Below are 17,879 nucleotides of genomic sequence, written 5' to 3' on the forward strand. Positions count from 1 at the left end.
CATCTTCCTTCTATTTAAAAAAAAAAGTCACTTAACTGACTTTATCCCTAACTTCCAGTGCCTCTAAATGTTCTGCTCAAGCTTTGAAAGCAGTGAAGCTGTTGGAGAACTTAAATCCTTAGAACTGAGAGATAAACAAGCTACTTCAGGAAGCTGAAAGGTGGTGGAGGACTGTTGACCAAAATGTTTTATCTTCTCACTCAAGTATTCTTTTTTTAAAAAATTGAAATATTCACAATATTGTATTAGTTTCAGATGTACAGCATAGTGATTCAATTATTTTTTCAGATTATATTCCATTATAGGTTATTACAAGATCTGGAATGTACAAGTATTCTTAGTAACCCAAATAGAAACCTGTGTAGTTGAGAGCATCTGGCTGTCAGTTTACATATCGTCAGGCACATATGTTGGTGAGGCTGAGCAGATCAGAAAGGTGCCTTGTTTATGACGAAAGACAGGAGCTCTTAACTTCTGAAACATTCACCGTGGTTAAAAACAAAACCACCTTTCTTGTATTGCTTGTTTGTAATCAAAGGCAGGAAAGGGGGTAACTCTAGTTTTTTGTTTGGATTTTTTAGGGGCTCTTCTACAAATTATGAAAAGAGGGAAAAAGCACTGACTTTAAAAGCTGTGGTTAAGATGCCGAAGATTAATTTTCTGTGCTTTTAACTGATTGGAGAGTTGCAGAGACCCTTAGAGATCATTTGGTCTAACTTCATCTTAGAGAACTGAGCTCTGGGGATTGCACCTGGAATCCTCCTGGTTAGTCCAGTGTTCTTTCTCTCCCTTGTCACTTCTCGTCCCTGTCCATCTGTGAAGGGAGTACCCTGGGCCCAGCAGACTACTATGGCATGCTCCTGGGTGCAGAGTATTTTTATCTGTGTATCCTGTCATTTTCCTTTGCCCTTTTCCTTCCATTCCTTCAGTGGTTAGCAGGTGCGCTTGCTCATCACTGGACTCTCAGCTGAGAGAGCCGAGGAAGAAAGATCTAAGGTGCAGCTTGGTGCATCAAAGCCTGACAGCCACCTTTTCGTGCCACACAGATGACAATGGAATAATAATCCAAATCTGCTTCCTCTCATCTGAGCTTACTTTGAATTTGAGGGATAAGAAAGCTCCCCATGGAACTTTTTCTCCTGTGGCACTTACCACTTTCTATCTGGTGTTACGGCTATTTGTATGCAGTTAATCTCTCCTAGTAGACTGTACACTCCTGGAGGGCAGAGTATCCTCTTATTCATAATTTGTATCGTTTTCCTATTGCTCCTGGCACCTAACGCAGTCCATGCCTTGCACACGGAAACAATAAATGATGGTTGAATGAATACATCTGATTGTGTTGTTCTGTTGCTCTGTCAGCATGAAGTCTAACTAATGTCCTCTACCTCAGGGAAGTAAGAAGCAATGGAGCAACATAATCAAAGTCTACCATCTGTTTTCGAGGCAGTCACATTATGGAATGTTCCAAGACATGCTAGGTTAGGAAAGGAAACTGCTGTATTTGGTGTACTGGAGACTTGTGAAGTCAACTTTACTCACAAGTAATATTTTGTCAGAAGTAATTGTGATGAAAAGTATTATGTACTAGGTATAATTAATTACCCACTGCGTGTAAGTAAAATTGTTCTAATACATGGAAACAGGCAGCAAGACAGAGAAGGGAAGTCTTGAAATTCTATGCCTATTATCTAGATTGCTGCCACCTGAGTTTGTGTACTTTAAGCCAAGAATACTATTTTGCAATGCAGTGTGACAAAGATTGAAATATGCTTGGTGTAGTGAAACTGCAGTTAATAAGGCTGTTCAAAGAATGGGCTCTTCTATCTGAGCATTTGTCAGTGAAGCCTTTTGGTTTTAAGCCATACTTACCGTGAACATTCTGAAAGGTAGTAGTCTAATTGTTTTGCTCTAAATATAATCTAAGGACTGAGGGTCATTCAGAGCCTTAGGGTTAGCATTGTGAACCGCAGTAATCACAGTGATAATCACCGTCAGGACACAGATGTTAAAGGGATTGATCACTAAGAGCTCACGTTGCTCTTTAGAATAAATTCCTTGATAAAAGCTGTTTTTGTTTTCAATGGCTTCCCTCTGAGGCTGGGTGAGGAGTGGGTGGTGGGTGAGTGGTCAGAATCAGCTAGCTGGGAGCTCGGAGGTTTGACCGTGGCTTCCCCTGCTGTGTATTTGGTTTGCTACATCCGTTATGGAACAGTCTTGGTTTCACCCGTATTAGTTCCCATTCAACATTAGCGCCTAGTCAGAATGTGAGTCAGTCGAACAAATACTGAAACTGCTGTTCTCCAGTGGAGCACCTCGTGTGTAGATGTTGAGGGGACTGCGGAGTTACACACTGCTATACCATCAGTCTCCAGCCATCTCTCTGATTCCTGGTTCCCTTCTAAGCGCCCGGTGCTTTGTCAGAATCCCCACTTTGTTACTTATCCAGGGGACTTGGCTCATCTTCAATCTGCTATTCTAAGTACCATATACTCTTTGGGCAAGAGGCTGGCACTTGAACAAGGAAGGAGCTTGAATCCTTCGTCTGTTTTCACAGCTCAATTCATTCAAATTGATAATCTCTGAAGGAGAGGATGTAACGTGGAATCACGTTGTAGAGCCTGATCTTATGACTTTATCTGATCAGCAGCCTATTTCACAGGTTGGATGCAAAGCGGGTGAGGGTTGAACTTGACAGCTCAATTAAAAAGCAGCACGTTTGGCTGCCACTGCATCTACTGTATCAGAGTGACCTGCAGGGCAAGGCTAGCTTCTGGTGTAGCTGTGTATAAAGATACTAACTTTTTGGAAGACAGTAACAGGACTAATCCGTGTCAGTTGGTAATCTTCTATTTTACCAGTTACAATAATCAAACTTACGGGCATTCTTGTTTTATCTATAACCTACTACCTTCCCTCCCCCACACGATTTTGAAGCCAATACCAGACATTAGTACATACGTAGTATTTTTACACATATCTCTGTAAGATAAGGGTTCTTAAAACATACACACAGTCCCAGCATCATACATAAATTGGTAATTACTTAGTACTAAATATACAATGGGTGCTCCAATTTCCCCCATTGGCTCAAGGTTTACAGTTGGTATGTTCACATTGGGATTCAGCAAATATCTGTACATTTCATTTGGTTAATGGCCTTAAGTCTCTTAATCTACTAAATTCCCTGTTATTTTCCTTGCAATTTGTTGAAGAAACTGTTTCATTGGACATAGCAATCATTTGTTGTGTAGAACCTCCAGTATTCTTTTGCTAACTGCCATAAACTCTTTTAAAAAATCGTTTCTGATTTTACTATGTGCATTCTCACCCATCACAATGCTGTCCGGTAAGAAGATACTGTTAGCTTCTTTCATAGATGAGGGAACTCTGACAGATAAGTAATTTGTCTAAAGTGACACACCAAGTGATAGGATTTACATTTAAATCCAAAACCACTATATAAAACAATTTAAAGACATTCAAATTTATTGTGGAGGTTTTCTTCTATGATACTTCATGAGTCTGTTTTATTGGTTGCTTTAATTGTATGGAGAAAAATCTGTATAATTTCAAAAGTGTCACTTTCTTCTATGAACTACACAGTTAACTAGAATCAGTAAAGAAGTGTGCCCGTAAATGTTTTACCTATCTTTGACAAGTTTTTAACAGTCAGTCAGTTTTTAATCTAGGGTATAAGTGGCCATCTACAGACCAAAGGAGGTTTATGTGTGCAGTGGCTAATAGCATAAGCTCAGGGGCACCTGGCTTAGAATCCCAGCTCCTTCATACCAGTTAGTTTATTTAAGCCTACTTCCCTCATTTGTACAATGGAAATTAGAGTATTTGCCCCATGAAGGTACCTTGAGAATTAAATGAGAATGGAATGAGTGGCCCATCCATAGTGACTGGCCTAAAGTAAGCACCCAGTATATTAGCCCAAAGGAATACCTGTTCTGTACTCATGTTACTCAACGACCAAATAGTGTGTGCGTTGTGGTTAGTCCCTCACATTACCATTCTTGCTCCTGCTTTTAATTCTTGGTCTCATTGCTGAAGTAATAATATAGTATAGTCCCACTGTTTTCAAAAACCACCAGTAAGTGGACCAGTGTCAGCTGGCAACATACAATTACCTGACATGTTAACAAATTTGACTTGTGATCTGGAAGGTGGCTTCGAAATCTAAAAGTTAAAAAAGCCTTCAGTTGAATCTCACATGCCCTTGGATTTAGGAGTTAAAAGCAAAGGCTTTGGAATCAAACAGGGGTTTGAATCCCAGTACTACCATCTATTAACTGTATTTCAGTCTCCTTAAACCTGAGTTTATCATTGAAAAAAAGTGAGCAATACTTGCTTACAGAGATAGAAGTTTAAATAATGTATATAAAGTGCCTGGTACCCAATAAGCACTCCAGTTATTTATACAAACACTAGGAGAAAGCATAGAAAGAGAAAGGAAATTAAAACCAAACCAGTTGAATAGTATCAGTTCTTTGTGGACAAGAAAACAAAATGTTACTGAGAAGTTTTTTTCATGCAAACCCATTAACAGGGGAAAAAGAAAACAAAATCTTACTGAAAAAGTTTTTTCATGCAAATCCATTAACGGGAAAAAGAGCCCATTTACACATAGTGTGAAAGAACTTTTAGAACAAGTTTTTCATTGATAATAAAATCAAGACCCCTTTCCTGAATTCACAGGCCACAAACTGATATTTTCCCATTTGGGGGATGAGGGAAAGTTATTCAATATTTGGAAACTATTTGGTATACAACTCCCAATTCAATGTGTAGCTGCATTTTTAAATTATATTCAAAATGAGGAAAAAGCCACACAGGAGAACTTAAATGAAGAACATTAGCACATTCATTTCTTTGAATTCTAGATATGGCCTATCACCATGGCTAATTATGTCTTGAATAAGATGTTAAAAGTCTTAAATTGTGTATGAGGGACTCCAGTTGCATCAATTTAATACAGGGACCAAAGAAGCCACTAATCCTCGCATCAGAAAAGGAAATTAAAACTTGCTGAAAACTTGTTCTTGTTCTTCCCTGTTTCCAGCATTAGCTATACATTACATGCCGATTTAACATTTTGTTAATTACATGATTGTACCGTTTCCTACACAGCAAGCCCACGTTACCCACGCTCGTCAGGTTTGAGGGAGAAGAGCCCACTGCCACAAAACCAATGGCAGACACTTAAGATTCTTGGAAGTAGTGATAGGATGATGGGGTCATTTTGTTTGTTGAATGTTCTTTAACAGTTTTAAGTTTTTCTGGGAAAAATTTCAAGTAGAAGTCATGAAATGATGTAACTGAAGACCATCACCTTTTCTTTTGCTTAAATGAAAGGGAATTGAATTGTGTTTTTAAAATACAACTCTCAAGACTTATTAAGGTTGGGAAATTTTCTATACCTGGTGCTGGGATCTGGCATGAAACTTTAAGCTAAGTCTGCAAAGTATAGCTGTATTTAAAGACTCCAAGTAGAAAAAGCTTCTCTCTTGCCCGTTGACCAGAGGAAGTGGCAGACCGTACCTTTAAGGTGGGGAGCAGTAGTGTGGAAGCATTACCTCTCTCTGCCTCATCAGTGGATCTGCTATCCTAAGCTGAGTCTCCATTGATTGCCTGCCAAGTACTAGTTTTTCACATTTGCACTTCCTTTTACTGTGCAGACCACCACTCTTAGTAGTAAAAATCATAAAGCCTACTTCTGTAATAATTCACCCTGATGGGCAATTGGTTTTCTTTTCCTTTTTTTCATAAATACAAATGTACTATATAGGTTTGTATACATTGAATACTTTCTCCAAGGGTATCTTTAAATAACTATATATTTATTTGTTATGAAATAAATTTTAATTTCAAACTGGAAATATATTTTCTCCCCTTGTCAGCATATCCACTGCCTAAACGCATAATTTCAGACGCAGTAATATTTTTGAACATGTGGCATATGATTCCTTTAAAAATGCAAATGTTCCTGAGAGTTTTCTAAATTAATCCATGATTACACACAATAGCTCTTTAAAAAAAAGATTATCTCAACTGGCAAAGCAGTGCTCCGTTAGACACCACTAAAAAAACTCCAGGTACATCTATGGATGTCAAATCCAGCAAATCAATTATTTTAGGTAAAAACAGTACTAGTTAGACACTCAGGCTAATGGTTATTAGGAGATTTAACACAGCAACAATTACTTAATTATTCATTCTGTTTATTGGATTGAAAGGGAATACAAACGATTGGTTAAGTGCTATGCACTGACGTGGAAAAGGTGTATTAAAAAAAAAAAATCCCAGGAAAGCAAATCAAAGTTAATGTAGATTCAATTGAACAAAAATTTAAAGACATTTAATATACTACACATTTATAAAATAAAAGTTAACAAAGGGTGTTTTGTAAATAATTAGTAGAACAAGTGAAAATAAATATATCAGAGACCTGAAGTTTCTTATGCTTTAATGAAATAATAAAGCAAAGAAATTTAAACTACTAAATATAATCTGAGAGGCAGTTAAAAAAAAAACCAATATTTAAGAACACAATCCTTTGAAACATTTAATCAGTCCATAGCAAATAGTTATTATATATCAAAAGCTCTAAGTTTTAACTAGTTCCACCACAATGCCATGTAAATCTTGACAATTTAGAAATCTTGAGATCAACACTTAAGTTCTTTTCTTGATCTCTACAGCTTGGTTTGTAAGTACATACATGCTTTTGTGGATCTATTCCCCTCGCCACACACACACATTTTCAAGGAGCCAATAACATTTTTTTCCATCTGTGCCTAAAAATGTTCCGATTCAGTTTTTAGCACATTGACCCTGATGATGAAAATGTTTTAAGTTAAAGATGGGGACACAATTTCAGTCTTATAAAAATATACCAGTATTAACCAAACCTTCAATTCAGAGAGGGCACTTCACATGTGCACGAGACTTTTAGTGAAACTGACAAGAACCCAGAACAGCTGTTTCCAGGACTTCTTATGAATTAAGTAATCTCTTTCACACAGACACACAACACACACACGCACACATTTTTATTCTCTTAGTTTCATTAAATCCAGGCTATCTGGATTAAGTAGATAAGGGATGGGTTTTTATAGTTTTTGTTTTTGCAACTATAGGGCAGCTACTATAACAATAGCTTAACAACACTGAAAATTTTCAATTAAGTTCACCCTGTTTTTAGAAAGTGTCTAAGTATAAATGCAGATTCACCTATTCTTTTAAAGTTAGCGGTTTAAATTAAATCCGATATGGTTTTTGAAATGGAAGTAATATTTTGGAGAACAACCCCGAAAGAGAAGTTGCTAAAATCTAAATGAGAAATTAAAATGAAATAAAGATATTTATACACTTTAGAGATGGGACAAAAAGGATATTAAGAAAAATGTCTTCTTTCCTCCCCATTCAAAAGTAGCCATTCTTCTGCTGTGAAAGAAACTGACATGGATATTTCCCTTTCAAGAGATGTACGTTATATTTACCACTGTGAGCAGAGGTGATAGGGTCAGTTCTTGTGTGCAGGAACCAACATCCTAAAAAAGAAAATTTCAAGATGGGGAGGGGTGGGGGGAAAAAAGGGTTTTCTATTAATGTCATGAAATGCCACTCCAGAGGGAGAACACTCCTAATAATAAAAATTACCATACTACTACATGTGATTTCAAATTAAGGAAATACTGATAAAAATTGATTTTCTTCCTTTCATTTAGCAAGTTATTTTAATTACTTAAGTTTATTTTTAAAGTTAGGTAATCCCTTTCTGTTCTCCCACCCACTGAAATGGGCCAATGTGTAGGGGCATTTGCAAAAAAAAATTTCCTCTGTTTAAACTACTTACCTGGTTAAATGTAACATTTACCTGGCCAATAAGAGCAAAAGAAATGTAGCTAGCTAGAATGAACACTAATAACATACAAAAACCCCAACTGAAGCTTTGTCATCCCTCCCAGCTAATTCCCCAACTCTAATTCACCACCCACACACCAGTCTTAGGAATCCCCAAATCCAACACTGTACTACTAATAACCAGTTATTTGGAGGAAAAAGACATTTAATTTCATACGTGCTCTAGCCCTTAATCAATGAATAGTAACAACAAAAAAACATTTTTAAGCACATGGAAATGAGCCTACTAACCTGATTTTTGGAGCCAAAATTCTCCACTCTATTTTGATCTATGTGCAAAAAGTATTGGTACTTTTCAGTTTATACATTTGTTAGTATCCTGCAGCTGGCTTGGTAGTATTCTCACTCCGTATATTCTCACCTCAAGCCTATATAGAGACTACAGCACTGTCCGAAGTTTTCAGTTAAGAGCTATGAGTTAGACCATCCTGCTATCAGGTTCTTCGTACCATAAAATCCTAGGTATCTTCATTTATTTTACCTTTCTAGCACAGTCGCTGCATGGCACATGCATGAAGTAGACGTTTACAGCAAATTGGCACAGTAAAGTACCAGTATATATAGGAAGCTGCCAGTTAAGACAGACTTGGAACACAAACTCACCTAGCTGCTATAGAAACCTTTGCATAGTTGTTACTCCGTTTTAATGGAGTTATGTTCTTGTAAAATGTGCCTCACTTTTACTCCACTTTTTTAAAGTGTTTTTAACTGTACTTCAGAAGCACTCTGAAAACTCAGATCTAGGGGTGGCTGGGTGAAGTATAGTAGACTCTGAGCGCCAAATTGCCCCTGAATGGGCACAAATCTCCGTGAATGTTACACATGTACCATAGCACACTGTAACCAAATTTGTAAACAGCTGCGGAGTTTCTATGCCCACATTTTGTTAGTGATGTTACCATAGAGGTTGGGGTGTATTAACGGCTTCAGGGTATACATGAATCACTTAAAATATGAATGGATTTAACTGTACTGAGGTAAAGAGAAGTTGCCACTTAATTATATACAGTTACCAATGAAGATTTTATTCAAGCTTAAAGTAAAAAGTAATTTTAGTTAGGAAAAATGAAGTACCAGATAAACTGTAACATAGTTATTTTAACTTAGAAGTATCAAAACAGGAATTCTTGATTCTCTAAGTGGTGGTCTCTGCAAAATGGAGCTTAAAGAAATCTTTTACATTACCAATTTGATAAAATAATCTGCTGACCACGATCTATCATTTTCGCTTACTATGAGCTTCTGGGAGAATCCGAGCTATTTTAAGGCCAATTGTGTTTTTCTTTCTTCTCCCCTTCCCTGACTTTACCCATTTCTCCCTGCTACCTTCCCCTACCCACCCATCCCCCGATGGAAGAACTAACATCCAAGCCTTTCTCTTCTTCGTGGATCCTGGAGTCTACTCATGGTAGTAATATATTATAGACTTGGCTGGGCCGAAAGGGAACAGTGTTAAGACTTTTTCTTCACCAGAATCTTATTTTGGGGGTATTCCCACTCCTCTTCCCGACGTAACAGCTATGGTCACCATATTTATATCCTCTACTAAAGAGGGGAGGGAATTTCAAAGGAGACTAAGTATGTTGTACTCAGCTGTTACGGGGTTTAAAAGCACAACGTGAACATCAGGCTTTTGGCTTATTTTAAACGTGAAATTCTCAAAATTAAAAGTGCTTTTCCATGAAGGAAACCCTTCCTTAAACTAAGAGGGGAGGGGAGAGGGAGACTATCCACAGCACCAGTTTAGAATGAGGTTCAGTATGGCAATATCTGAAAATCTGAGAAGAAATATTCTTTAAATTTATGTATCCCTATATGTCAAAATATTAAGGGCAGTTAGAGAAATGACTCCTAGGTTTTAAACCCAGTTTAAGTATGTCTGTAACCTGCCGAATTCTTCTAACAAGCTCAATTATATACTATGAATTTCCAAAGTGGTTATATCTGCTGACTCCTACTCTCTTGCTAGATCACACCAAAATGATTCCCCAAGTTGAGAACAACTTGGAACAAGCTTTGTTGAAAACCTAAACTGACCACTGATCTCTCATGTTGGTATAAATTTAAAATTCTCGTTATGAATCTTGAATTTCTTGAAGATCAGGTACTGATGTTCCTTCGGGAATAAAACAAAAGGGGGAAAATCTTCAAAGCACTACTCTGAACTTCCTGTGTGATGTCCTTCCAAGCACTGTTTCTGACCATGTCTCATGTGGTATTCCAGAAGAGCATCAGTTATACTGCGTATCTAAGTCATAGAGGAAACTCTTTTTAAGCTGGTTTAGATTCCAAATGTATACAAATGAAGTCACTTTAATCCTATAAATACTTCTTAATTTATTTTTAAAAAATTGTGCTGTTAACCCTTTTACGGGGCAACAAGCCATGTGAAAAGTACAAAACTTTTTGTCAAATGTAATATTGAGAGTGCTTTTGACATAGTTCACTGGTTTATCATCTGGATCAGTATATACTGCGCAACGGGCAAGGCTAGAATCCATGAACCAAGCTGCAAAGATCTCAAGCTAAATAAGGCGGAAAGATTTGGAGAAACAAAAGAAGGAAATTCTTTCCTATCCAATGTATACTCTTCAGACTAATGCACTCTTTCTATCAAGCCTTCTAAACTGTTAAATAAAGTTTTCCAAACAAGCATTTAAACTTCATTACACAGAAGAGCAACAAGAATGGATCCTGCCCGACAAAAGGCAGGAGGGAAAAAATTATATATACTGAGTTCAATGGGTAAGCCTGAATGTAGCACAGTTCTTCACAACCGATGGGGGGATAATTCAACATGGTGTCCAACAACGTTCTAACGACGTGCTTCATCTCAACTGGTTACTATGAAGCAAGGTGTAAATGTTTGGCCCCAGTCGGGCTTCAGAAATGGTTCTTTTTTCATGACGAGCATGTCTGTCCAGCTATCAATCATGTTTGTTTGCACCAAATCCCAAGCCATTAAAATACGACTAATTTTAAGTTAAACAGAAGTCGTCTGCTCCAAATTCGCCATCAACTATCCATGCTACTGCATTCCTCTGAATGAAGACAAGATGACATGTATATTGGGGGAAAAGAGGAAGAAGAGGGGAGGGGGAGAAAAAAGTTACCAGTTAGAAAGTTTTACCATCAGCATCATGCCATTACAAAATATCCCAACATTAGAAAACGATCACACCAAGGCAAATTCTTGATACTTTCATCATTCTTCTTAAAACTGGGTCCACATCACATCTTAGGCTATATATTACAATCTAAACTCAGGATTATTTTGAATACTGGAGAACCCAAGAGAATAATCACATTGGAATCTCATACTTTAAACATGAACCTTGAAATACTTAGGCAGAATAGAAAAATCTTCATGGTCGTTTACAATAGAAGAGAATAAAGAAGATCTGGCAGTCCAAGGTAAACTATAACTATGTATTTAATTCTCCTTTCAGTGGCTCAGTTTGAAATTCTGCAATATCACCCTACTCTTCTGTGTGTCTGTGGGGGGGTAATGTGTCCACAGCTCTACCGATACAAATTCACACACTCTACAATGCACCCATTTAAAGTGGACAATTCAATAGCTATTAGTATATTCACAGGATTGTACAACCATCGTGACAATCAATTTTAGAATATTTTCATCACCATTAGCAGTTGTAAGCAAACCCTCACCCCCCAATCCTAAGCAACTACTAGTCTACTTTCTCTATGGATTAGCCTATCCTGGACCATTTCATAAAAATGGAACCACAGTAGGTGCTCTTTTGTGTCTGGCTTCTTTCACTTAGCATATTGTTTTCAAAGTTCATCCATGTTGTAGCATGCACTAGTACTTGATCCTATTCTGTTTTATACAGTCCTCAAAAAAAAAATGCAGTATGGAACTTTACTGTTATAATTGAAAGGTCAGCAATTCTCTTTTTTGAAATTGAGTTAAGTGAAATATTTTTACTTCAATGACTTATAGTATCTTAGGAGATCATGATTTTTGAATGTCATTTCCTTAGCTTCATCTATATTTTTCCAAAACGTCTATTCCAAACAGGTACTAATTAGAAAAAAAAGTTTTCAAGTGTGGGAAAAAGAACCCAGAAGATGCCTGCATAAAAGGCATTACCCAAATTTCTAGTTATACAGAAGCTGTTTTCCTATTTTAGGTATAAGAGAAATTTTAGGGCTATACCTATGTTGCAAAGCACAACTGAAAATTGCTGGATTAGACCCAGTTCTTACAACGGGGCCAAGTTTGGCTCACCCACAATAATGAGTATCCACGATAGTTAACTTACCAAATAGCAGTGTAACTTTTGTTTTACAGTAGTAGAAGCATAAACATACCCTTAAAGGTATGTCTAAAATAAATCCACCTACAAGGTAAGTCTGTTACTATATACCTAATGTTTTCCTACTTCTTCAAGTCAAATATGTTTATTTGAAGAAATAACTTCCAAAATGACTAATAAAATTAGAAGAGCACATATAATCTCAGTTATAGATCTCTAAAACATCTAAGAGAGTGGGGCTTGAAACCTAAAAACGACAACGAACAATAGGAGATCAACCAGATTTTTAGTTTTAGCTGATCTCACAGGGGAATGTTAGAACGTCATGTAGTGATGTAGAAATACAAAAAGGTCCTTGGAGGTTCTGAATAACTGAACAATAATTCTCAAACTTTTTGACCTGTGTGCTCTTCATGCTTTTTACTCTCATCTTTGGCTGTACATCCTCACTGACAGGTGAGATCTGGTCAAGTCTTTTACAGTTTGTACCACAAAGACAAAAGCACAGAAAATATGCTTTTAAACCACACATGCTACCATGACAACCCTCCTCCTCTAAGAATAACTTAACTGAGAACGGTTGGTCATCTTTCTTACTAAAAGCATTTAGGTGGGACACACTGTGAACAAAAAAACCTGTTTATCTGTTTCTAGGTAAACTACGTCTTTCTAAGCAAACTGAGTATGTTTGCTCTCGTCATCTCCTCTCTCTAGTACCAATATCTTGCTCAATTAAGCTATGTCCTTAACTGTTAAGCTTTTTGGCTTTGGGCTTTCTTCAAGTATCTGAAAATAGTGGAAAAAACCTTTCAGACCTAGATTTGAAGACCTGGCAGCTCTCAACAAGTTAACTAGTCTTGCCATGCTTCAGTTTTTACATCCACAGAAATGAGGATAAAAACACTTCTTCTACTTCTCTTACAGGGCTGTGAAGATGTTACGCAAGACACTGTATATAAAGGGCCTAGCAGGCCGCCTGGCACATAGGTACATGATAAATTTTAGTTCCCTTCTTTTTCTCTATTGGTATTAACAGATATTTATTTTTAAGGGTAAATCTATAATCAAGATCATTCTAAAGTTGTTCAAATTTCATATACTAGCTAGTTTTCATGGGTATGAAAGTATAAAATACTTCTTGCTTGATGAAGCGAGATTTTCAATAAAATTTTGAAAGTGGCAATACTAACTGGATGTAAATGAGGTGGCACATTCCAGCTTATTCTCCCCACTGTCACCAATAACACAAACAAACAAAATACTGCTGTGTCTTAGATTAATTAAACTTCTGTGGAGTAAGATATAGTGTACAATCTCTAAATGAGGGAAAAAAATCGATTGTATCCTACACTTTAAATAAAGTACCGCTTAAAAATGCTACAACTTTATGATAAGCAGGGCAACATTTCATCTGGAGAAAACACAGGGATACTGTATGATGGTTACCTTCAATATTCTGGTGGTCTATAAAAGGCGCTGGTCCCCATATTCTAACGGTGCCGTCATCTGAGGCGCTGGCCATCATGGATGGGATCTGTGGGTTCCAGCTCACACAGTTTACGGTGCGTGTGTGCCCTGTCAGCTCCGCGATTGGCAGTTCACTACGTTTGTGCCAGATGTAAACCTTGTGATCTGAATAAACAGTAATTCAGAGAAAAGTCAGGGAGTTGTTACATATTAACAAAACCAACTGATTTTAAATTTATTGCTCATTACACATGGAACGTATAACTTATTAGAACTTGAAAGGACGACAAAAACAATGTGAACAATTTAACAAATTACCTTTTGAAAAAAGCCATTTTAATAAAATACACATTTTTTTCCCTGTTACTGATGACTGACTAGCTTGCAAGTCACCACAAAATCTATCTGTAATATTCTGTAATACATAATATATAATCACAGTCAAGATCTTTGAATATAAACAAATCTAGGATAGAGAAAGATTTTATGGAAATGAGAGGTGATAGAAAAGCAATGTATCCAAATCAAATATAGCAATTATGATAGCTAAATACTGAGTGCTTATAATGTACTAAGTATATTACTTAATCTTCACCACCATCATGAGGTGGGCACTATGCTTATCCCTTTTACAGACGGCGACTGAAGAACTGCAAGTTTAAGCAATCTGCTCATGGTTAACAGCCGGTAAACGGTGAAACTGGGGTTGAAATCCAGGAGGCCCTGCTCAAGAGTTTACTTGTGAGGCTAGACAGCATAATAATATGACTTTGTAGTAGTCTATTTGTAATCTCATTAAGTGACCATAAAAAAACAAAAACCTTGACAACTTTGTGATAAACTAATCTTCAAAAACAAAACAACGGACTAGTACAGAGTAGAAGTTCAGAGTACGGGCTGTAGAGTCAGACTACCCAGTCCACACGCTCCCTGTATCACTGACCAGCCGTGTAACTTTGGGCACATCACCCACTCTTTGCAACTCCTCTGTAAACGGGGATCTGTACTTACCTCATCACGTTATGAGGATAAAGTAAGTCTGTACATGAAGAAGTGTTTTGAACAGAGTCTAGCACGTATTAAACAACATGTATTACCACAAGGAGTTAACGAAATACAAGTGATTGCTTTTCAGCAGAAGGCAGAATCCCAGGGTAAACTAGAAAAGTGTCCTATCTGAAGATCTGTCAATCAACTATGTGATCAATGTGGGAACTTTCAGTGGATGTGCTGCCAACTGAGGAAACTTCAGAGTGGTGAAAAGGTAATAAACTTGTGGTAAAAAAAAAAAAAAAAAAAAAAAAGCCCTGGTTTCAACTTACAAGGATAAAAAGTTGGAACTGTTTCTGAACATTTTTTTGAGTATGTGAAGCAAAAGCTAAAAGGCACTCACTGAAGTACTGAATTTATCTTTCCTAGAGGGTACTTATTGTTCAATCATTTCTGAAAATAATTTTCTTCAATAAAATAAAATTAGCAAAAGAAAAAAAAAAAAAAGCCCAGACTAGCTATGTTTCCCCTTGGACAGAGCAAGTCCAGAAAGAAAGATTACAGGCTTGAAAAGTGTGACTGCAACTGAAATCTACCTACATTTGGATTTGTGAACACATACCCGAGGAGGATATTTGCTGAATAGTCAACAAAAATTAAGATTTGATGTAGTCAAGGTCAGAATGACAGGCTTTACGATCAAGCTCTGCTTACTGTACCAGTTTAGGGAATCCAGTGCCTATGCAGAGGTAAAAAATAAGTTTTTCTATATATTTCCAGCACAATGAAAAGGCTGGAGTAATGGCATAACTTTTAGGGGGAAAGGTTTCCTAATTGCTCTATTTTATACTGACATTCATATATTTGGGGATTTGGAAGGTTCTTGGAATATATTTCTGACAATAAATGACAAATGGATTACTGTGGTCATCTTGGGAGATAATATAGTTGCTATATCCACTTGGTGTTGAAAACACTTTTAGAACCATTCTAAACGACCTGAATCATGACAATGCTAATCTCTTTCCATCATAGTTATGTTTCATTTTATCCCTAAGCAGAATATAATGTGTGGCTTAATTACATTATTCATCAGGCTTAATTCTAAAGTTTGGGCTTAAAAAAAAAGATTGGCATCACTAGGGACAATAGTAGCTAGGGACAATAGTAGCAACACATATTTTTAAAGCACTTCTAGGCTACGTATTATTTTTAGAAAGAGCTATAGGGGATTGTGAGGCATAATTAAGAGGCAACCCCCTCCCCAGGAGCAGGATTAAATAGAGCAAGGGGAAAGAGATCTTTGAGTAGGAAGAGCTAAAAAGCAAGTAGAAGGCTTATTAATAATATGTTTAGATCATATCAAATTAGAAGCCAATGGAGAACCTAGAAAAAAACAACATGATTAAACTAACAGATAAAAAAGACTTTTTGACGGGAAAGAAGTGAACTCCCAATTGTTACCTAGCAAACCACTCTTCTCTTTTCTCTATCTTATCTGACTGATTTTTTGGGGGGAAAGAAAGGATAAATTCATATGCTTCATGTTAAAATCTAAATCCCTAAATGTCTCTTTGTCTTAATCCTTAAATACACTGTATACACAAAGGAAAAACTCATGTGTCACTCCGTGATCCTCTTAGCTACTGAGATCGGTTTTTTGTCAAGAAAGGGATAACAGAAACATCTTACACAGTAATTGAACATTACCAGGTGTTTACCAATACAATCCAGTTCCTTGGTCTACCTTGGAAAACTAGATTCAGTTTTTTAAAAAATGACTTAAATAATTTGCTGCTATAGTACTAGAACAGTATAGTGGGTACTCAAGAAAATGTGTTGAATGAAAATTTCCAATAATTTGCCATTATTTATGTTTCTATCACCTTAAAACATACACCAACTTTTAATACTGCCTCACTTACTTGTGCTTGCATATTTTAAACCATTTCTATTTTAAATCAGACTGACTAGTTTAGGCACATGCCTGCCTGAAATACCGATGTTATTAGACCAGAGAGTAAGTTTATTCAAAAAGGTAGTAGACACAATTCTATAATTTCAGCTTCTCTGAGACCATAAGCATCCTAAATTATCTAACTATAGTCAATTTTGTCCAAGATCAGGTAAAACAATTAACCTTGATTTTTAAGATACTACTAACATCTGAAAACCATCAGTCTCATGAAAAAAAAGTCGGGGCTTCCCTGGTGGCGCAGTGGTTAAGAATCCGTCTGCCGATGCAGGGGACATGGGTTCGTGCCCCGGTCCGGGAAGATCCCACATGCCGCGGAGACGCTAGGCCCGTGAGCCATGGCCGCTGAGCCTGCGTGTCCGGAGCCTGTGCTCCGCAACGGGAGAGGCCACAACAGTGAGAGGCCAGCGTACCGCAAAAAAAAAAAAAAAAAAAATCCGCCTGCCAATGCAGGGGACACGGGTTTGAGCCCTGGTCCGGTAAGATCCCACATGCCACGGAGCAACTAAGCCCGTGCGCCACAACTACTGAGCCCACACGCCTAGAGCCCGTGCTCTGCAACAAGAGAAGCCAACACAATGAGAAGCCCACGTACTGCAATGAAGAGGAGCCCCCACTAGCTGCAGCTAGAGAAAGCCCGTGTGCAGCAACGAAGACCCAACGCCAAAAAATAAATAAATAAACAAACAAATAAGATCTATTAAAAAAAAAGCCAACATACAAGATAATAAAGATTTAACTAAATCTTGATTTGACACATGCACCAAACACACCTCCACATAGCCAAAACAGGCACTATTAATTTGTGACAATAGGAGGACTCAAACCATTCCAAGAAAAGGAAATTAACAGTGCACTGGATAAACAGCTCATACAATTTTTGATTTAACATCTTGAATTTGCTTGGAGACATGACTATGTTCACAAGTTGAGAGAATTATAGAACTTTCAGTCCATCAATATATGTGAACCAACACAGACACAATTTACCTTCACTGCCACTAGCGATGAAGTCTTCATTATGGCCTCCAAAACATGAATGAATTGTATAAAACCCTTGTGTAACACCTTGATACTTTCTTACTAAAACTCTGTCTTGCAAGTCCCATAAATGAACTCCCTGTAAGCAAAAGAGAATTTAGGTATTTATTCTAACTCAACTCAAAAGAATTTTAAAAAGTTACCTGTGACTATCCCTTTGCCTGATGAACATTTTCATTTTCTATTTATGC

The 17,879-nt window shown here is 37.1% G+C and overlaps 1 protein-coding gene across 2 annotated transcripts in view; it reads right to left on the reverse strand.

Moving 5' to 3' along the window:
* Window positions 1-6,210: 6,210 nt before the first annotated feature.
* The window catches only part of WDR26 (WD repeat domain 26), a 43,147-nt gene continuing 31,478 nt past the window's right edge, over window positions 6,211-17,879 (reverse strand). For both annotated transcript variants that reach the window (XM_081221362.1, XM_081221361.1), the window contains exons 12-14: window positions 17,638-17,767; window positions 13,662-13,847; window positions 6,211-10,973 (exon numbers count right to left, since the gene is read on the reverse strand). In XM_081221362.1, the coding sequence (XP_081077488.1) occupies window positions 10,948-10,973; window positions 13,662-13,847; window positions 17,638-17,767 (342 nt within the window). In that variant the 3' untranslated portion in view covers window positions 6,211-10,947. The remainder of the gene's footprint in view (window positions 10,974-13,661; window positions 13,848-17,637; window positions 17,768-17,879) is intronic.

Source organism: Mesoplodon bidens (genome assembly GCF_964165515.1).
Source record: "Mesoplodon bidens genome assembly, chromosome: 2".
NCBI classification, from domain to species: domain Eukaryota; kingdom Metazoa; phylum Chordata; class Mammalia; order Artiodactyla; family Ziphiidae; genus Mesoplodon; species Mesoplodon bidens.